Source organism: Anoplophora glabripennis, unplaced genomic scaffold, assembly GCF_000390285.2.
Source record: "Anoplophora glabripennis isolate ALB-LARVAE unplaced genomic scaffold, Agla_2.0 scaffold341, whole genome shotgun sequence".
Lineage (NCBI taxonomy): Eukaryota > Metazoa > Arthropoda > Insecta > Coleoptera > Cerambycidae > Anoplophora > Anoplophora glabripennis.
The window spans coordinates 461,424-484,220 of record NW_019416475.1 but is presented as its reverse complement, the minus strand read 5'-3'; the positions used below and the strand labels follow the sequence as shown (position 1 = coordinate 484,220).

The 22,797-nt window shown below is 31.9% G+C and overlaps 1 protein-coding gene across 1 annotated transcript in view; it reads right to left on the bottom strand.

Annotated features, from left to right (window-relative positions):
* LOC108908967 (A disintegrin and metalloproteinase with thrombospondin motifs 3) overlaps positions 1-22,797 on the bottom strand; it is a 92,660-nt gene that overhangs the window by 14,797 nt on the left and 55,066 nt on the right. Inside the window, exons 6-10 of the mRNA XM_018713171.1 lie at positions 19,220-19,333; positions 15,360-15,492; positions 10,969-11,138; positions 2,632-2,816; positions 2,443-2,564 (exon numbers count right to left, since the gene is read on the bottom strand). Of these exons, the coding sequence (XP_018568687.1) occupies positions 2,443-2,564; positions 2,632-2,816; positions 10,969-11,138; positions 15,360-15,492; positions 19,220-19,333 (724 nt within the window). The remainder of the gene's footprint in view (positions 1-2,442; positions 2,565-2,631; positions 2,817-10,968; positions 11,139-15,359; positions 15,493-19,219; positions 19,334-22,797) is intronic.

Below are 22,797 nucleotides of genomic sequence, written 5' to 3'. Positions count from 1 at the left end.
AGGAAATAAGTTCATGGTACCACATTGCCGACAACACATTAAAAGTTACCGGTAACAGATTAAAAGTTAACCATACAAACAACATAGTATTGATATTACGATATTAAAATACAAGAAAGAATAGAAAGTTATAAAAGTAGAATAACAAAAAATATATATAAACTAAACAAATGTAAAGATGTGAAAATTTAAAGTTAAATAAGAAGATACTAGACTTTTTAATGCATTAACATTCGAGAAACGGCCGAGAAGGAACAACTAAAAGTATATTAGTTTAATTCATACATAAACATTTTTGACGCTTTTTTTGTGAAGAAAAACTCAACAATTTTATCTCATGGAAAATCTTGTTCAGGATAAAAACGGGCACTTTTAAAATAAATTTTCTAAAGTCAAACTTATTTTCAAGATTTGATTTAAATTCACTCATATTATAAGGTACAAAATTCGATTCTAAAACTATTCTTGATTTCTCTGAACTTCGATAAACCTTGCCGTTTTCGAGAAAAACAGGATTAATCGAAGATATTCTAGCACTTAGAATCGATTTATGTGTAATATGAGGGCATACGTTTTCAAATTGGCCAAAGGGCAAAGAAAGTCTCGACTAAAGTCCAAACCTAAGAGACCCACATATTATTATCCAAGCAGTTCAATGCGCTGAACAGAATCCAGTAGTCAAAATTCATGACTTGCTGATGAATTTCTTAGAAAACTGACATTTTTTGGGTGTCGCCCAAATATGGGTCAAAATTGATTTTTTCCAAATATATCTTCGTAGTATTTTGAGGCTCTGAATACGATGCCATTACCTAGTAAAATTTACCCCTAACCTCGATATCTCTCAGAAAATCCAATATTGATGAAAAAAATCAGTTTTGACCCATATTTGGGCTAGTTTTCACCCAAATAGTGTTTTTTTTGAGATGAGAAATATAGAGGTCATGACTAAATTTTACTAATGGCGTGTTCAGCGCCTGAAAATACTACCAACTATTTGAACAAAATTTAAGAAATAATGTATTTTGACCCATATTTATGTATTAAATAATAAGGCGTATTTCCAATCGATTTCCAAATTTCTTTCCTGGTCGAAATTAATTTAAAAAATTAAGGTGAAGGTCTAGTCTATTCTGACTACCTACATTGGAAATTACTTATGTCCAAATTGTTTTGTAATAATTTCTAAATCAGTTGTAGCAACATTTAGTACTTACAAATTTGGGGTTATTTTTTATTTATATTTAGGTTTATGGAATAACAAAGTATTGATAGTTGGGTGAAACACAATTTTATGTATTATACAAGGAGTCTAGTAAAGATTGTGTGATTGTGATTCTTCTTTAAAAAGATATCCACCTTCAAAATAATAATAATTATTTAATTTTTTTAAGATATGTAACTTCATTACTTTTTAATACATTTTAATGACATTTGATAATTATGAACTTATATTTTTTAAACTTTTTTTCTTGGTAAGTATATATTTTCAGAAAATGTAGATATATTTTTAAATTTAACAAAATAATAAAAAACGTGTAGGTACTTGGAAAAGCGCTTCGCTAAAATACACCGTACCAGGAACAATGGATTTCAATCGCCAGTTACTGACAGCCGAATTTTTGAGTGTATCATAATCAATGGAATATGGTCCAGTGAATTTAACTTTGCGGTACTATATTCAAAAACGTATATTTCGTACAGATTAACTTTTTAATAACGGTATGTTCGAATCTTAAAAAATATTTACTGTAGGTACTTGTAAATTTAACAAAAGAGTAAAATTTAATTTTACAAGAATATTCTCGAATTCTCGGCTGCTCATAATTGATGACTAGTAAAAAATTGATATCTATTTCTCTGAGGAACAATGCATTTTAATGACATGCAACAAATATACATTTTTTTTAAAGTAAATTAAGTCTTCTACCGTGGATGAAGTTTACTGGTCTTCATAATTGATTTTATTCTCAACTAGATCTGATTCTACAGGAATGATTTTTTGTGGGCCTACCTTCTCATTTACAGTGTTTTCGATTTATTTGCACTTTTCCACTCAGGGCGCACTATATCTTCATTCTGTACTATCAACTTGAATAATAGAGGATTGAACTATTCTCAGTATACACTGAGTGTAAAAGTGCAAGTATGTCGAAAACGCTGTTGAATACGAAACTTTTAAAAAAACATTACAGCCAATTAAAATTTCCAGACAATGTAATTATGCTGTTGAGTATTGAAGGGCAAAATAAATAATATATTATGATATAATTAGAACATAAATAAACAAATAAAATAAATATAAATTGTCACACTTGATTTGCTTACAAGCGATAATTTTAAAGTTTTAATAATGAAAATTGTTTATATATGGCAATATGATTAAACTAATTTAAAAGTTATATTAAAATATATCAAAAACTACAACAAAAGTAAATTTACCTGGACGCAAATATTGTCAGGATCTTCATACGAGCAGGGAGTCCCATCTATTAAATTTTCGTCTGTGACAAATAATTCCTTTCTTTCTGCGCTAATACAAATAAATTTACATTTTTTGTCAACTGAAAAAAAAAAATAATTATAATAACATGTAAAAGAGTGGAAGGCAGTTTTGTATAATATACGTACATTCGTCACTTTCATATGGGAGCCAAGTGTAATTGCCTTCATTTGTCCCTTCCAAATTAAAAAGTTTGGGTAACTGCTTACATTGTTGTGCTCTCATATCTACCGGTGGTTGCGGGCATTCAAATTCATTACAAATCTGAAATATTTCCGAGTCGCCAATACAATTTTTTCCGCCGTAGGTTGGTCTAAAAACATTTCAGAACCATATTACCATTTCAGTATACGAATTCTGTGAATGTGTAATAGGGATCAACTTGATAAGGCTAATATTTTATACAGTTTAACATCTCTATCAAGTAGAATAGCTTTATTATTCCCTACGACTCGAAATAAAAGTTATATAAACAAGCCGGAGAAATACATCCCAAGCCCTTTAAATGTGAGCTTATGGAAGTTGTTTTTCTTCAGAGATCTCGAAAAGTGTATTATTATTTTTTGTTCAACCTTCAGGCATTTATTGTTTTTAACGTAGAAAATTTCTATTATGTATTTAAATAAACTGGGTTTTCAGTTGTTTTTCAAAGCATATTACTCGTAGATGTGACCTACGTGAATACAAATAGGATCGTTTTTAAAACTGAATTCTATATTTAAATAAATATAAAATACTCACAAAATAAACAGAATGAAAAGCATAACTACTTTTTTGTTTGTCATGTTTATCGAAATTCTTTAACGTAATAATATTAAAATGAGTAACTAAAATTGGATTGACAGAATGATCCTTAAGTAAATAGTTCATTATGTAGTTTTACTTTATGGCGCAAAGGTATTGCCAACAACGGCCAGTAATAACAGCGAAATCTATAATATACTGGATTTAAATGAATGAAATTGAAAGAAATTGAAATAAAATTTAACATCAAATCTGAGTGTTGTTGGTGTTTATTTCACAATATCAGTAATTTTTTGTTGAAGGTCCACATCCTGCTTCAGTTGGGTTTTTATGACGGGTATTGTTTGGTCTGTTATTATTCTTAGTGTTTGTTTATTTCTTTTGACAGCTGCATCCTCAATGGAATTGCCCAATTTCTTCCTAAGTATATTAATTCGCACCGAAATGTTAAAGCTCTGAAAGATTGTTATATAAAACCTAACCTAAAGGTGGGATTTTTGAAACAGTGCCACCTCTATGCCTACTATGTGACAATGATTTCAAAAATCTACGGTTTTTTTATATTGTGATAATGAACTCAACATTATTTTTCTACAGCTAACATAACTTTCACAAAAGTCCTTTACTGTTTCCCAGAAATAAATTTTCTGTGCAAATAGATACGAACAGAAAGATTCGAAACGGTACAATGCTGAGAATGCTTTTTTATAGTAGCACATCGAAATAATAATAATTTTTTGCAGTGGGAGAAAGTGGTGAAGTGGGAGACCAGAAAATTTTAGTTTTTCTGCATTTTTCGGGAAACTACGACATATAAGATGTTTTTCAATGGCACAGTGTAGCACAATTCAGCACAGCACAAATATTATTAAGGGCACCATGTTTAGAACGACTATATCCAGTACATACAATAAAATTAAGTTCTTTGAAGGGAGAAAAGGGTCGGTAGCAAATTTTGTTTTTTTCCACATTTTCTGGGAAACTGAGACAAAATAAATTTTTCTAAATGACTACTATTCAGAACAACCAGCAGAATCTAGCATATTGAAAAATAATAATATTTCGCAAACGAGTTTTTGGAAATTTTGTTATCACTGAATTTTCAGGAAATTGATTAAAAAACTATATGAAAGAAATACATATAAAATTTTCACACGTAAAAAAATTGTTGGGGATGGCAACAATAAATGACCTGAACACATAAAAAACAGATCTGTAATGGGATATAGTTCCCAATATTAAATTTCTGCCGATAATAATCAAATCCAAGATATCTATCTACTGTTTACCTATCTTTTTAGAAAATTCGACCAACTCTTCTTCTCAAATTTGCCTATCCTATACATGAGAATATACTAAAATAGGTTCGTCAAAACAGACATTGTATAAGCAAATAATATAATAATATTTTTCCTATTTTCCATTATAGAACTAATATAAAAATAACGTCGTAATATTAACTGTGTCTTTTTTTTCCACAGAAATTTTCTGGTCGGATGAGGTATACATGAAAATAAATTGGAATGCGACGTAAAGAAAATCCAGGAAGTAGGAATGCTAAAACTCTAACTAATTTCAGGAAGCTTGCGTTGCTCGAGCTACAAAGAGAAAACGGATCCAAAAACATTGTAACGAACCTAAAGCTCTTTATTCTGGGGCACGTTAAAAATTGAAGGAAAAAGTAAAGTTCAAATTTATAATTTAAAAAATTATAAAAGTTACAATGAAAACAGGTCATGCAGCTTGAAATTTACAACGCTTCTTTTAAACTATGTGATCAATTATTTTCTATTTTAGACCATAAATAGTATCTGGTATTTTCAAGAAATAAAACGGTCAATAAAGGCGAGCAAATAGGTAGCTTAAAATAGAGGGTAGTCGAGATTTTAATCGGGAAACCTCACTAGGTTTCAGAACAAAATTTAATCAATAAGTTCCATATGAATGCTTCGTTTTCGACATATAGAAATATATCTGATGATTTGTGGCATAGATGAATGAAACTTGGTGTCTGGTTTATCAAATTGATAGTAAAAATTCACTAAGTTGACTTACAAGTGCGTTAACCAGAGGTAGATATACGGTGGTCATTACCACTAATGGTATTTCTGTTCCATTTTTTTGTAAAATAACTCATTTTAGAGATTTCATTTCATTAATTTTAAGAAGAGGTGTCACATAGTTTAGTAAATCGAAAATAACTGTTTATGGTGATTTTTTGTTAGAAATGTTTTCACAAATATAAAAACATAAATAATAAATCAAATAAATGAAATAAATGGTTTGTGTTTACCCTGCTCCTGCTTTATCATTCCGTAAGAAATTTAACAAATAAAAACAAATAAATCATATATGTATGTATTGCATGTGCTTGCGTATTGTTTCTAAGAATGAAGTTGATTATTTCAACGAGTTTGATTTTTCGTACGTTACTAGCCGATTTCTGAAATCGATATTCAGGGTAATTTATAGCAATTTATTTGTTGGACTGTTTAGCACTGTAATTTTAAGCAAAAGCTGATAAACATTGCCTTTTTTATTTATATGACTAAAAATAATAATGACAAGTAGCTATAGTACACCAAACATTGTAGTTATAGAAATATTTTTGTGTAATTTATTACAGAATGGTATTAGGAGTATAGGATAGATAAAATAAACTATTACTTCAATAACTAACTACAATTTAAAAAAATTATACCAGGTTTGGTCAGAAAATAGCCGAACTTTTTAACTCTAGTGGAGATATTTGGTGAAATATGGTTGGCGGCATTGCGTTGCTCATAACCTCCTCTATAACCACATGTTTTTGAATTTTCGTGCTATTGCTATTTGAGTCTAACGTGTTTAAGTGTTAGTGACAATTTATAAAATATGTGATTTTCTCGAATAAGGATGCAACGTCAAATTTTGCGGAAAAACTTTAACGGAAACGTTTCAACTTTTGAAACAAACTTACGGAGATGATGCTCTGGATCGTACGCAATGTTAAGAATGATTTTCGTCGTCAGTTGATTGTCGATCGTCAGATGATCCTAGACCACGAAGGTCTTCGACTTCAACTGATGACTCCCACGTTCAGAAAGTCAAATAACGAGCGTTCAAATAAAAACGTGGTCAAGTTGGTTCTGAAAATTTGGACGTAGGGCGTAGCGTATAGCAAATGAACTTAAACGTCATCTGTCAAAGCGCTATATCGCCGCTATCAATTTGAATATTTTCGTTTTAAAAAGCGTTTAAAATGGTGTTTTCTCAAGAACAAAAAGTGTTTATCATAGAGTCCTACTTTAGAAATGGACGCAAGATTGATGGAATATGGAAGTATTCTATTGAGGAATGTTTCATAGAATTTCAAAATCAATTTCCCGGCGTTGTTGAGTAAAAAATTTTTCAAAGTGCAGTTCAGCGTTGTGTTAATGTTTTTCGTGAAACGGGCAGTGTAACAAGAAAAGAAGGAAGCGGCCGACCTAAAAAGCGGACTGAAGAATTAAAAGAAAATGTCCAACAAATAATGGAAAATGCGCCAAGAACTTCTGTACGTGTTTTATCACAAATGGTGGGAGTATCAGTCGGTACCTGCCACACAGTGTTAAAAAAAAGATTTGCGTTTGTTCTCCTATCGTTTAACTTGTCAGCAAGAACTTCATGAAGTTGATTTTCAGCGACGGGCTGTATTTTGTGAATGGTTTTTAAACAACTACGGTGAACTTCATAATATCACCTTTTTTTCTGATGAAGCCTGGTTTCATTTAAGTGGTTACGTAAACTCACAGAATATGAGAATGTGGTCTTCTGAAAAACCAGATAACTTTTTTGTCGAGGGCCCTCTACACGCTCAAAAAAGAGTTTGGTGGGCTCTCAATCGAAGGAGGATTTATGGACCTATTTTTTTAATGGTACTCTTACTGCGCAAAGGTATAGAGAAGAAATTATCGCTCCTTTTGTTAACCAGCTGGAAGAAAACGAAATTACAAACTTTTACTTTCAACAAGATGGCGCAAGGGCACATACGGCAGGCGAGACGATGTGAATATGTTGAGGGAAGTTTTCCAAAATCGACTAATAAGTCTCAATGCTGAACATGAATTTCCACCGAGGATTTCTCTTTGTGGCCTTACCTTAAAAACACTATTTTTGAACTGCCTATTCCTGATTTAAACCATCTGCAGGCTCGACTTATAGACAAGATTCGTGAAATTAACAATACCCCGAGCATCTTAGAAAATGTCTTTAATTCTTTGAGGAACAGGTGTGAAAAGTGCTTGGAACAAGGAGGGGGACACTTTCAGCAGCTGCTTTAATTTATTGTTATAACAAGGAGGGGGACACTTTCCGCAGCTCCTTTAATTGTTTGTTATTGTTATCACGATTATTCTTTAAAATAAAGTTATATAGTCATTAACGTTATTGAAACTGACAGCTGCTATACAGCTCCTTGAGAAATGAGGTTAAGTTGGTCGCTATAAGCTACTCCCTACGTCCAATGTGTCAGAGCCAACTTCGACCACGTTTTTATTTGAACGCTCGTTATATGGTACGTGCAAATCGCCGATTAACTGTCAACGAAATTGGAGAGGAGGTTGCGTCTCAATTGGGTCATGCCATGAAAAATTGAACATGCATCGAGTTGCAGCAAAATTTTTTCCTCGTTTGATGACCGAACAACAGTAAGAAAATCGTGTGGACCTTTATCGCCAACTCCCTGAATAATCCAATGACGGTGAATTATTCATTCAAGGGATCATAACGGGAGACAAAACTAGGTTTACAGCTACGACATTGAAACAAATGTTCAATCATCACAATGGATTGACAAAGGAATTCCACGCCCCAAGAAAGTTCGCCAGTTTTGATCCAATGTCAAAGTAATGCTCACTGTTTTTTTTTGTTCTACTTTAATGAAATTGTGCGCACAATGCGTTCGCACATTCAGCTTTGTCAATTCGTCAGTTTTGTGCCAAAAATTAGATTACTATCCTTCCTCACCCTCTTTACTCGCCAGACCTGTCTACTTGCAATTTTTTCTGATTTTCAAAATTAAAATCAGTGCTGAAATGACGCCGTTTTCAGATTAATTCTGACATTAAAGGAAATTCGTCATGGATTTTTCAAATTAAACTATCCAGGACTGCTTCGCGAAATGGAACACCGCACCTCTGGGAAAAGTGTGAATGGGTGAGGGAGTACTTTGAAGAAAACAAAACAATGAATAAAACTAATAATAAATTTCAAAAAAATTACGTTCGGTTTTTTCTGAAGAGACCTCGTATATTCCCAAAATAACCCCAGAAAATCATATGGGTACAAATCTGGAGAACAACAAGGCCATGCAATAGCACCTTTGTATCCTATCCATCTATTTGAACGACGCTTATTTAACAATCAATGGATTACGACCAAATTACACCGTAGTACTATGAAAGATGGTTTCGTATTTATTGTAAAATAAACAAAATAAACTATAAATTATCATGAAATAAAAAGATTATGATTTTTTAAATTATGTAAAATCACTCACATATCATCACGTCTTTTTTATTTAAGTGAGTTTTATCAAATACCTAAAGAAAAATTGGCATTCTAAAAAAGATTAAATACAGTATTTAAATAACGGCCTTCTCATCCTTTACAAAACCGTAAACCTAATTTTCATATCGGTATATCAAAAGTCAAGAAATGCAATAAAAACTGCGGATTCGAGGAATTTTTACAATATGTGCAAGTCGACAAAATCGTCAAATATCGATGAAAAATTATTTACTTAAATTCATTTAGAACATAATGAGTAACATGTGTTGCTGGGTTAGAAGATAAAGATAGGATAATGGTAAGTAGGTATAGCTGAACGTAGAAAGAACGAAGAAGAATTAAATTGTAGTTTAGGACAGAAATTATTCCGGCCTTTTAGTAAGAAGTTTATGAGATCATTAAATGATCATTAAATGAAATGATTAAATCAATTATGTCTATTTTGACATTCGTCAGTTTCGATGAACTATGAAAAATAGAAATAAAGTATAAAAACACCTTTCAAAAAATAAAACATAAATATAGCTACTACTATTGAAATTTTTGCTTCGTTGCTGGTTGAGATACAGAAATCCGACGTATCTTAAAAAATCGGTTTTTAAGAATAAAAATCATGTCTAAGCATTTTTTTCCAGCAATTATATACCTAATTATAATTATAAACATAAATTTAGATAATTTTATTCCTTACTTTACATACCTACGCATGGTATATGATAAAAGTTCAGTAGCCTTGATAATCAGGATAATACTACCGTGTTTGTCTCAAAATTAATAATAAAAAATACATTTTACTTGTTATAATGTAATGAAACATACTATAGTGCTATTTATTTTCTAAAAACTTAATGTCAATAAAATAATTTTGATATTCAATTCTCAAGAAAGAACTAAATATTATTAATATCCAAATTGAATAGTATATACAGGGTGTTTCAGAAAAACCTCCCGTAAATACAGAGGGTGATAGTATAACAAAAAATAAAAAATTTTTGTTTTATGAACCATTATGTCTATCTCCTCTTGTTTTCAAGATACAGAGCGACAAAATTTTAAATAGAATTTTTACGAAAATTTCCAAACGGTGCGAAATATTTTTATGAAATTTGGTATTCCGGGGTTTTTCAGGATGCCAAATACGCTGGTCTAATTATTGTATATTTCATATAGGGCGCTAGTTACGCTACATTCCTATTACATTTTAAGTTCTAATTTTTTTAAGGTTAGGTTTTTGACAATTCGGACTCCAATTTCTAATGTACAATTTTATTTTCTAAAAATAATGTACTCTTGTTAGAACTTCCTAATGTGGACGGTTTTCGAGAAAAAATGCTTTTAATTGAAGTTTTACAATATTACGGTGTATAAATGAATTCACTTTTCGCAAAATATTTTAAACTCTAATTAATTTTATATCTCAATTTTAATGACTGTAATTAGTCATTACTAACTACAGCCACTAACAATCACTAAAATATTACTAAGAATGTGTACGTTGTTTATGAGACATCCATCAATTTAATTAGAGTTTAAAATATTTTGCGAAAAGTGAATTCATTTATACACCGTAATATTGTAAAACTTCAATTAAAAGCATTTTTTCTCGAAAACCGTCCACATTAGGAAGTTCTAACAAGAGTACATTATTTTTAGAAAATAAAATTGTACATTAGAAATTGGAGTCCGAATTGTCAAAAACCTAACCTTAAAAAAATTAGAACTTAAAATGTAATAGGAATGTAGCATAACTAACGCCCTCTATGAAATATACAACAAATAATTAGACCAGCGTATTTGGCATCCTTAAAAATCCCGGAATACCAAATTTCATAAAAATATTTCGCACCGTTCGAAAATTTTCGTAAAAATTCAATTCAAAAAATTTTATTTTGTCACTCTGTATCTCGAAAACAAGGGGAGATGCAGAGACAAAAAATTATTATTTTTTGTCGTACTATTGCCCCCTGTATTTACGGGAGGTCTTTCTGAAAGGCCCTGTATAACAGCAACTATAGCAACTGAAAGCTGAATATGGCTTTAATGGATGCAAGTAGCTTATCCTTGTTTTTAAGAGCTCTGAGAAAAATATTTTTCTAACAGCTATACTATTTTCATTGTATTGGATTTTTTCGCTGCAATCGAATTTATTTAGCGGTCAAAACGTATTCCATAGACATAATTGGATTCCTTACGGTGGATTGTTACATTTTCTGGATTTAAACTGAACTCCTATCCCACAGGTCCTTGAGCATGGTCCCCAGGGAGTCCAGTCGCCCCAGCCTCCATCTTGTGGATTCAGCACCACGGGCACTCTGTCCAATCGTCTGTTTCCCACTTCCTCACAGTAACCGTTTACGCACCACTGCAAAGCAATCATCAATAATTACTTTTCCACTTGGGAGAAAACCTCGGCATTACCCGATCCGAGATTAAAAACAAAGCAGCGGTGTTCCGCGGAATACGTCGAAAAGAAAAAATAATTATTTTAAAACAATAATGGGATTTTACAGGTAACAATGGAGCCTCGAGTGTATAGAAGGACTAATTAATTTATGATTCACCAGCGAAGCGTGTTTTACAAATTATATCTGTTGCATGAAACATATTACAGGCAAATATATTTATCATTAGACAATTAGATAATAATTAACGCTACATACTTTATCTTTGGTATAAAGGATAGGTTTGTTTTGATGATCAAAAATAATTATATATTAATATTTTAATTATATTTTAATACTTTGTGGAATTGAAAGGTAAGTATCACAATATGGGAGGAGATATTTCCGCCAATTGCAACCAATAACGACAAAGGTGCTTAAGTAAATTAAACCGTTTTAATGCTTTAAATAAAACAACTAACAAAATTTAAAAAATATATGAATTCCTTAAATAATATATCCAATTGGTTCAAATTTGGAGAACTAGGAAACCATGCAACAGAACTTTTATATCATCCTATCTATCATTTTGAATATAGCTCATTTAATCATTCAATGATTTGAAGAAGGCCATAAGTGACAGCTGTACAAACTGACACTAAGACGCCGATGAACTTTACAAATTTCTTTTAATATTTTCCTCCTTTTCTGTTGGAGTTTTATTTTCATTTCACATTTGTCGGGTATAAAACCTAAAAACTTTTGTGATGTGCTCGGATCTAAACAACTTTTGCTGTAATTTACTACAAAACCTATTGAACAGGTTGGTTAATATCTTAGTATTTTCCAAACATTGTTTGTAAGATTTGCCAAAGATTAGAAAATAGTCCAAATAATTAACACATAATACGCCCTTTTTACGCAGGTGAGAAACAATCGGCTTGATTAATTTTGTAAAGCAAAGTGGTGCCACAGAGAGGCCAAATGGAACGCAGGTAAATTCATACAAATGATCATCATATTCAAACTTTAGATAATTGCTATAGTAGTCAAAATCAAGTTTTGAGTTGTCGAAGCTTCAACAATTGTCAAAGATTTTTTTTTTTAATTCCATACTTCTATTTCGCAGCCGAACAAATGATATTATTTTAAAACGTTGCAGCAACAACAAAAAAATGAGAAACTTTTCTTCATGTAGGATGTTTTTTCCATTTAAGTTGATGTCTGTTTATAAAATCTTCCATTGCAAAATTCAATAAACTGTTTTGATACACTTACATACTTTAGATTGTTTGGTATTCTTGGTTATTAAATATTTAAGATTAATTTTTTTATTTGATCTTGCTTACCGAAACGAAAAATTAAAATGATTTGAGCACAGATTCGACCGAAGGACTTGTCGACTAGACAGTTAAGTCAATGTGACAGCAGTAAGAAACCAACATTCCTAGCATAGACTTCGTTATAGTTTTGATTCCAGTCGGCCGATTTCAGATTATTAATTTAATTTTGTATTTTATCTTCAATTTGGTGTGAAATTTTCTTTCTTATCGAATACCACACACGCTTAAATAGTTCTGAGAATTTTATTTTTTGATGATTTTGTAAATATTCTTAACCTCCAAAGAATCTTCAGATGTCAGAAATATATATATATAAACTGAAACTTAATTTTCCCCAATCAGAATTTCTTTTCAATTATCTTAAATTATGTAGAAAATTACTAATGAATCCATGGTATATTTCTGAACTGTTTATATTTTATTAAAACAAAAGAGCAACAAAGAAACCTGCAAATAAATTTGTAAAACATAACTTTTTTTATTTATTTTACTCTAAAAATTATTTATTTTCAGATACATCGTACGCTTTTTAGTCACTGTAGGTTATTATGTGCAGTTAAATGTTTTCCATACAAATTTTTATAGCCGCAGGTGAAATTTATGTAATAATAAATCGCTGTACTAAATCCAATATAAAACTTTCTGGTTGGTAAAATAATTATTGTAGTAAAATATACTAACAACCTAATTTTTCATATACTCCTATGCTACAAGTTTATATCGAAAAATAAAAACACCATAAAAATGATTATTAATGTGGGTATGTAAGTTTAGTGTATGCATAGGCATGTATAATGATTTTCCGAAATATTTTAAGTAAACCTGTTTATGTAAAGTTAAGCAACCCGAAAATTTATTTATTAAAAAAATATATGCGGGGTGCTCCACATATATTATAGAGTGTACTGTCTGATCAAGGTCAAACAACATCCGGGACAACAGAACATACCTGATGAAAGTAACTGTTTGCCACTTTTGTCAGATATAATAAACAGGTTAACTCTTCCTTACTATTACAGCGGTTTAAGATTTGAAACATCTCTGATAGTAGAAAATATGACCAAAAGAGTTTGTCATAGGTAAAATGTTTGGGTGTCCCAAAATTCAGGAATTATTTGAATTTGCTGCCATTTGTGAGATAAAGTATTGCCAACGAAAGAAAAAGGCAGCGTGACAGCTTAGAGTTTAGGGTTATCAAAAATGGAGCGCTACACGAAATAACAACGCGTTTTCATTGTTGTGCAATATTGTAATGAAGGTTTGGCAGCTACAGTTGGCAATTTTCGTACAAAATATGGTCGGAATATTGATTTAACTTCATCAACTGTGAACAGATTATTTGAAATTTAGGGAAACTGGATCAATTAGTAATCTTAAACACTGTGGCTGACCTTCAACATGTCGTTCTGCACAAAACATCGACGCAATTCGTGAGTGTTGCTGTAAGTCCAGGAACGTCAATTTGGCACCGTGGTCAAGAATTTGACAATTCGAGAAGCTGTATTCTCATGAAAGATTTGCATCTTCATACTTCATACAAACTTCAATTGACTCAAGAACGTACTGACCACGCAAAGCGAAGAGAGTTCATTGAATAGATTATGGAACAGAAGTGGATGCTGGTTTTTAAACAAAATCATTTTCAGCGATGAGGCTCATTTTCATCTTGATGGCTTCGTTAATCGACAAAATTGTCGCATTTTGGGTTAAGAAAATCCACGAGTGATTATTGAGAAATACGTGCATCCACAACGTGTTACTGTTTGGTGCGGGTTTTGGGCTGAAGGCATCGCCAGACCATTCTTATTTGAAATCGCGACTGGTCAGGCAGTAACAGTAAATGGCCTAGTTTTTTGTGCCTGAATTGCAAAATATGGATGCAGACGATATGTGGTTTCAGCAAGACGGTGCCACATGTCATACAGCCCAGAAACAATTCAATTACTGCATGAGTCATTTCCTGGTCGTGTAATTTCCTGTTTTGGTGATCGAATTGGTCGTTTAGATCATGCGATTTAACGCCGTTGGACTTTTTCTTTGTGTTTTTTTGAATTCTAAGGTTTTTGCCCTCAAGCCCACGACCACCCACGCTTTGAAAGAAACAAAATTCAGCCGAATTTATGCAAAACAGTCATGAAAAACTTCGATAAAAGGGTGCGTATGTGCCAGAAAAGCCGTGGAGGTTATTTACCCGATATGTTATTCCATACATAACCCTGTACTGTATACTTTATGGATCAATAAAAAAAATAAAATTTTTAATTAAAAACCTGTGTTTTCTATCTGAATTACTTCTTGTATGAATTTTGGGACACCCTTTATTATTTGCTACATAAAACCTTTTACACATGCTTTTGGATGCATCCTCTTCATTATAGCAGACAAGCCCATTTAAACTTTTATCACTATAAAGTTCTATTCAATTTAGTAAAATACAGGATGTTGCAATGTAAAACACACAGTTTTTCGTTAGATCTGAATAAATAGGAAACTGGCTACAATGCCATTATTTACATCATATTAACCATGCCCTTTTAATCATATGTAAAATATACAAATTATTAAAAGAAACACTGTGTATGAAATTAAATTATCCTAAATATTTATCAAATATTCCATGTTTTTTAAGGTTAAAGAAAAAAATTATATAGAATGCCAAAGCTGTAGTAGTGCTGTGTTTGTCCAGTAAATTTTATAAAAGTATAATTGTTTCTAGCATTTCTTATTAATCCTAGTAAAAATATAGCATAATAGTAGAAGTGTATTTATAAATTTTTAATACATTTGGATGAATCACATGTAAAAAATTGATTATAACACAACTTTTATGATGCAAAAATATTGAAAGCAAGTACGAACCTTACTAAATCCACATTCGGTACCTTCCAATGGGGGACCTTTTTTAGTTTTGCAAACTAGAGGTGCCCTTTCATGACCACACCATAAATGCGAACATGGATCCACAATTTCAAATGCCCGACACATTGTATACCTAAAAAAAGAAATATTAATATACTACTGAAAACTGTTTTCAAAATTTTAATGATAATGACATTTGGTGTATCAATGATGCTTCAATAAACTTTAAGGAGTGGCTTGTTCCATTAATATAAAAAATAGCACCAATTAGACTGTATTTTTTCCTAAATCGATTCCTTCAATGATAGACTTGGGTCATTCCTAGCTGGAATCGGAAATATTGTGATTGATTTTGATGAAATTTTTGGCCGATTTAATAAATATTCATTGAACAGCTTTTAATTAATACATATATGAAATATGTACTTGAAACAATTAAAAAATATGTATTAAAAATTGAAAAAAATAAGACTCTTGGGCAATGGCTGCTTTTTGACATCATTTGCGGTGATAGAATCGCAAATATGAAATTAGAATCCCAGGAGATTATGTTGATATTATGTTGATTGTAGATGGCATTGTGGAGACACCGAACGAAGTTGTTAATATTCTATAAAAGGGTTCCAATAATTTTCAACTAAGAGTTAATTTTTTGAGGTGCCCACTTTTCGGTTTTTGGGGAATAAAAAAAATTCCAAAATAAAAAATTCTTCATTTAGGCCCCGCCGACTATACAGAGTGTTAGTAAATAAGTGCAACAAATTTCAGGGGGTGATTCTACATGAGAAAATAATGGTAGTTTGCTTATAAACGTATGTCTGCAAATGATTTGTTTTCCGAGATACGTGGTGTCAAAATTTTTCTTAAAAACTGACGATTTAATTTATTGCTCTGAAACCGGTCGAGATGTGCAAATGAAATTTGGTGGGTTTTAAGAGGTAGTTATTGCGCATTTTTTGACACGCAATTAAGAATTTTATGTTCATCATTGGCGCGCGTACGGGTAATAATCTCAATTTTTTTAAAGAAAAAAATGGTACGCCACTGAGATATTACAAATTAAAAATCATTTTTGAATTCCTCGTTCAATTTGTGACAAAAAATCTCTCTTGCCTTTTCTTCGTATGGGGCGCCGTTTTGATGCAAAAAAATAAAACATCTTAACGCGTATTTTTTATTTCTTTAATACATTACCTAGTAGGCTACTGTCAACATTTGTCTGTTAAATACGAATATTTTTAAGAAATGTCAAATTAGCGTTTCGTCATTATTAATTTATTAAGCTTTTAGTTTGCTATAACATTAGTGTTAATAAGTAATTAATTTTTCTTTTATCGAAAAGAATGGAAAATTTTACAAATGCGGAATTGTCAGACATGCATTTTGTCTATGGTCGAAGTAATGGAAATGGTCGGCAAGCTCGACGATTGTATGCTGAGTTGTATCCAGGACGTAGGGTACCTCATCACACAATATTTGCTCGTCTTCATCAACGTTTGCGCGAAAATGGTTCATTTAAGAAACAAACGGTTGACTGTGGGCGCCCTCGAGAAGTACGAACTGTGCAACTAGAAGAAGCAGTTCTCGAGTTAATTGCGGAGTCACCTGAAACAAGTACTCGAAAAATTGCCAACATATTGAATGTAAGCAACTTCACTGTATTTAAAATTCTTAAAGAACAGCAATTGTATCCGTTTCATATTGAACGTGTGCAAGCTCTACTACCTAGAGACTTTTTTCCGCGCCTATTTTTTTGCCAATGGATTAATCATCAAATCGCTCAAATTCCTAATTTTTTAAATGCCGTTTTGTTTACTGACGAGGCTACTTTTGGACGACAGTGTATACGAAATTTCCATAACAATCACTTATGGGCTGAGGAAAACCCCCATGGAATCTTTGAAGCTCATTTTCAGCATCAGTTTTCCGTAAATGTATGGCTTGGGGTAATTGATGATCATTTAATCGGTCCATATTTCCTCCCACAACGACTAACAGGCGAATCTTATCTTAATTTCCTACAGGAAGAGTTACCTGTTCTTCTTGAAGAAATTCCTCTACAGCTGAGACAACACCTATGGTACATGCATGATGGTGCACCAGCCCATTTTAGCATTAATGTACGTAATCACTTAGACACAGTATATCCAAATCGTTGGATAGGTAGGGGAGGTACGGAACATTGGCCTGCTCGATCGCCGGATTTAAATCCTCTTGATTTTTGCATTTGGGGTTTTCTTAAGTCATTAGTTTATTCCACTCCCGTTGAAAATGTTGATGACCTGAGGAATCGAATTATAGTCGGCTGTGAGACAATAAGAAATATACCAGGAATATTTGCGCGAATACGACAATCAATGAGGCGAAGAGTTGAATCTTGTGTCACGTCTGAGGGAGGTCATTTTGAACATTTGTTGTAGCTTTGCGCCTTTTCAAAATTTTATTAGTGTTATTTTCTGTTATTGTTCTGGTTTAATGTTATTGTATTAGATAGTTCTTGATAATGTATTAAAGAAATAAAAAATACGCGTTAAGATGTTTTATTTTTTTGCATCAAAACGGCGCCCCATACGAAGAAAAGGCAAGAGAGATTTTTTGTCACAAATTGAACGAGGAATTCAAAAATGATTTTTAATTTGTAATATCTCAGTGGCGTACCATTTTTTTCTTTAAAAAAATTGAGATTATTACCCGTACGCGCGCCAATGATGAACATAAAATTCTTAATTGCGTGTCAAAAAATGCGCAATAACTACCTCTTAAAACCCACCAAATTTCATTTGCACATCTCGACCGGTTTCAGAGCAATAAATTAAATCGTCAGTTTTTAAGAAAAACTTTGACACCCCGTATTTCGGAAAACGAATCATTTGCGGACATACGTTTATAAGCAAACTGCTATTATTTTCTCATGTAGAATCACCCCCTGAAATTTGTCGCACGAATAAGCACACAAAATTTGAAATCAACTGAATTAATTGTTTTTGTGCAATTGTGGTAACAGAAAACACATTTAAAGAGAAGTGTTTTGGGATATTCGCGTTTAAAACTTCAAGTCTATGTAGATAACGTAGATAACGATTATAAGAAAAATTAAACGCACAAGTTGATTTCATTCAAAGGATGTTTCGTCCTCAAAATTGGTAACAACGTTGCTGTTGCACCCTGTATAGAACCACTTGTGTACCTTTCTAAATGGTATAAAAATGTATTACATTACAGTAATAGCAGGGTAACCTACCCGAATATAAAATGATTAGATGTCTGCATCGCGAAATGTTAATGAGTTGAGAAAGGAAACAGACAGATCCCCATGATGTACCGCAAACAGATATTACTTGTAGTAAATCATATTATGTTCACTACTCACTTTACTAAACATTTCTGCGTCTCTCAATCTGAATTAATAAGTACATACTACTAGCCATTAAGCTAAATTAATAAATGGGATTTTCAAAGACTCACCTGATGAATAGTTCCATGATGTACATAAAAATCGAATATCGTAAAACTAACAAGCTCGACTGAATTTTGTGAACCTTTGCAATGTAATGTGGTTGTAATAAAAAACCATATATAATTTTAATTAAAATCGGGTGAATAAATAGGACACACATAAGCATATGGGTTACAAAACTTACTAATTTCATTTATTACAACTACAAAATGATAGACAGGTAAGTTTAACAAGAATGTATTAATAATATCACCTCCTGACTAACCAGTTCAACATTAGTCGGAAATATGAAGTTCGACAAATTTAACTAATTTGCTTCAAACCGTTACATTGGGATTCACAAAAGTTGTTCAGCTCTAAAATCGTTAGCGTTAATTTATTAGTACAATAAAATGCAATTTACCCATTGCCGAACTCCATCCTACATTGTTCGTCCATGGTGAAGGAGGTCTGAAGGGTGGCATTTAATACTATATCTCCCAGTCCGCTCGGCGAATTCAGTAGACAAATCCATTTGCTGGAAACAAAACAATTTGGTTCTTGGGTTTTGACTGTGAAAGGTTAAACCGCGTTAAATATTTGATGTAATCGAAGTAACAAATTTACTCTAATTATACAGCAGTTTCTTAGTAGTACAGAGAGTTCTACTTATCTTGGGGATTTTTAAAGAAGTTAAATTAAAAAGTATATAACTAATTAAAAAAAAGACAAATACTTTTATATTATTTCAGATAGTAGGTATATACGAAATGTAGTATAAATTAATTTCGATTTTTTCCCCAAGATCGGAGAAAATGTACAGGGTGGTATACTATATTTTGACCCCCCCCATTAACTTTTTTGTTTTTAGAGTTATAAAAAAAGTTAAATACAAAAGTCGCACGAAGTTTTTGAAAATGATAGTAGAAAAACAAATTAAGTCCAAACAAAATGGCCGCGGATGTTAAGTTTGTTAATTTAAATGGAAATGGAACACCCTGTATATTTTTACATATTTGGATAGAACGTTTCCTGTCGAGCAAAGACATATAGGGTTTGTTGGTTGTTCCATCGGTAAAAATAAGCGAGATACTACTAAAAAACGATAAAGGTTTTTTATTAAGAAAATAAGACATCTTGTAATTGTTAGATCTCTTTCTGGCATTTCTGCATTTTTTCTAATTACGTAAGGATTTACAGATTTAGTTGTAATATATTTTGACGTATCGGTGCAAAATGCGTAAGTATAGGTATTTTTACTAAATCTCACTAATTAGGCCGTGAGAGGCCTAATTATACATGGATAATGTTATCTGGTAGGCCGTGACAGTGACAGGTAATAACAACATTGTTACTGTTTGACAGTTTGTATTGCTGATCACTGATTATACAGGCAAGGAAGTTATATTACGTTTTTTCAGTGTAGATACAAGAAGATTCCTGGTTGTACATCCTTGCATACCCAGGGCTATGGGGTTACGGCGTTTTTGGATTATGGAAGCCTGACAACTCAGTTGTGTAGTTTCAAACCCCTGATAAATTCCATATTCTCCCTTGTTAAATGGTTAAGGGATCATGGGGTTATGGAGTTACGAAGCTACGGGGATATAGGGTATAACTCAATGAGATCAGAAATCGAATGTTTATGCAAAATGTGACTACCAAGTCGAAAATCGCTTTCTAAAAGAGTGTTTTGATAAGGGGGTCATAACATGAATTGACCCGGGAATATTGACTTGTGATTCGGATTTAGTGTGCAAAGTACCATGAGATACACTGGTCTGGTCCACGAGCCTGCCTACTTTTTTACTTTTGTGGCGCTGTGTTGTCGAAGAGACCTTAGCGCGTATCATTGGATTTATAGAATCCTACTTAGAAACGGTGCAGAATGCCAACAATCATGATTTTCCTAGTTTATTGCTTATATAGTGACGTCATATAAGTAAAATAAAATTTCAGATTCAAATAAGAAAAAAATTTACCAGTTTCAATTAACTAATTTCTTTATCAAAAATATTATATATTGCAATGATGATTTATAGCATATTTTTTTAAAAAAAACTCTTGTAAAGACTTTTGTTTTTGACAACATTTTCTGCTGGTGAAGAACTTCAGCAGAGTTTTTTAAAATTGTAGGTTAAGGTAAAAGTGATTCCACAAAAACGACACTTGATTTCGATACAAGATTTTATTTAATTATTTTTTTTTGCAGATATGTCACTCAATTAAACAGTGAAAAATAAAGTTTGTTATTATAATATTGAGAAATTAGATATGTTTCTGTATCACATTAATAAATTATTATTCAGTCTAAAAAATGGACCTCAATATCTGACCTTTTCAGATATGTTAATAATAGAAAACCAATATTCCAGATACAAGCTTTTATAGGAAAGTACCCTCTATAATTCTAATCAAGAAAGTTATAATTATTGCAAAATTCCTAATGATGGAAAAATACTCAACTGAACATACAGGAAGTTGCGCTGAATTCAGTAAATTCTGAAAGAATTGCATTTTCAATTCCATTGAATAATATTTGTAGTCCCTGACACAAAATTGAAGTGCATTGATAAAATTAATAATTAAAAAGTATTTTCAACAGAAATTCTACTCAGATTCTCATACTACGTTATGTAAGTGTATATTAGCAATTTGATTGAATTCATATTAATACTTTCAAACAATAAGAAAGAGATTTGACTTGAAAATTTTTGGATTTCAAGAAAATTTGAATCAGCTTAATATCTTCAAAGTAATGTAAAAATTCACTAGACGTATTCCAGAAATCAATTAACGGGATGTGTTCGATTTCCTACAGTTCCTCCTACTATAAAGTAGAACTGACACTAAACGGGATTTAAAGAGAGATTAGCTTCTCTCGAATGAAGTCTAATGATCTGCCTATGAACGAGCACGTTATGTGTGGCGTGAAGGTAAAATCGTTAACTCAGTAACCTTCTAGCTTGACAGCGATCCTAAGCGGCAGTTATAGCAAGATATCTACCGCACGTTGTCCCTTTAACAGTCGAGCAATAATGTGAATGATCCGACGTGTCAAGTGCTCCGTCACTTCTATTTGTGACATTACAGCTTCCAATATATACATTTCTTATTACTCGTCTCGTAACTAAAAGACCTAAAAAACGATCAAGTAAGGATGCCTCTATAGTTCAGTAAAGAAAGCATCATTACAAACAATTTTAGATTTACTAAATTTTTGTAGAATAAAATCAAGAAACTGTCCAAGGTAATTGGTGGTAAGTAATATACAAACTATGGTAACTTTTCTAGCTTCAATAAATATTTCAAGAAATTGAAGACAATTAAATTTGTTGGCCAATTTTAGTAACTTAATAGTTCTCCAATAGTACCAATTTAAGTGAGATATAACCTACTGGTTGTACATATATGTATAGACTGACACGAATAATTTTGCGTTTTTGGCTGAAGTCTGTACTGGAGCCAGAAACTACGCGAGTAAGAGTAAGAACGCATTCGGCTAGAAAGAATAAGACGTATATGCAAAAAAGGATTTCTTAAATCAAGAACAATATACTTTTATACACGCAAAGAAATACAGTAAAACCTCTGTCAGTGACTACCTGTGTCAAGCGACCACTTCTACATAACGACCAATTCTGAATTTACTGAATTTACTAGCGGAAATCCCCTTGTTTTTGGACCCCCAAATAAAAACTTTTCTCTTAAACACAGCGGGCACCAATGTACTGGATTTTCCAACACACAGTAATGCTAAAATCGTTCCCATAAAAGTAGAGAGAACATTATTTAATAATAGTGGGGTTTAAAATTTTTATTTCTTAAACCGATGGAATCTGGTTTTAATTTCAGTTCTATTCTCAATCCTTAGGTGTTAACGTAAGTATAATCACACACATTTTGTGCGTGCGTAGGTGGGTGCGTACGTACGTGCATTTTTTATTTATACATACCTACTTCTATGTTGTAGGCATTAGCTAAATTTAGTGTATGAGTAAT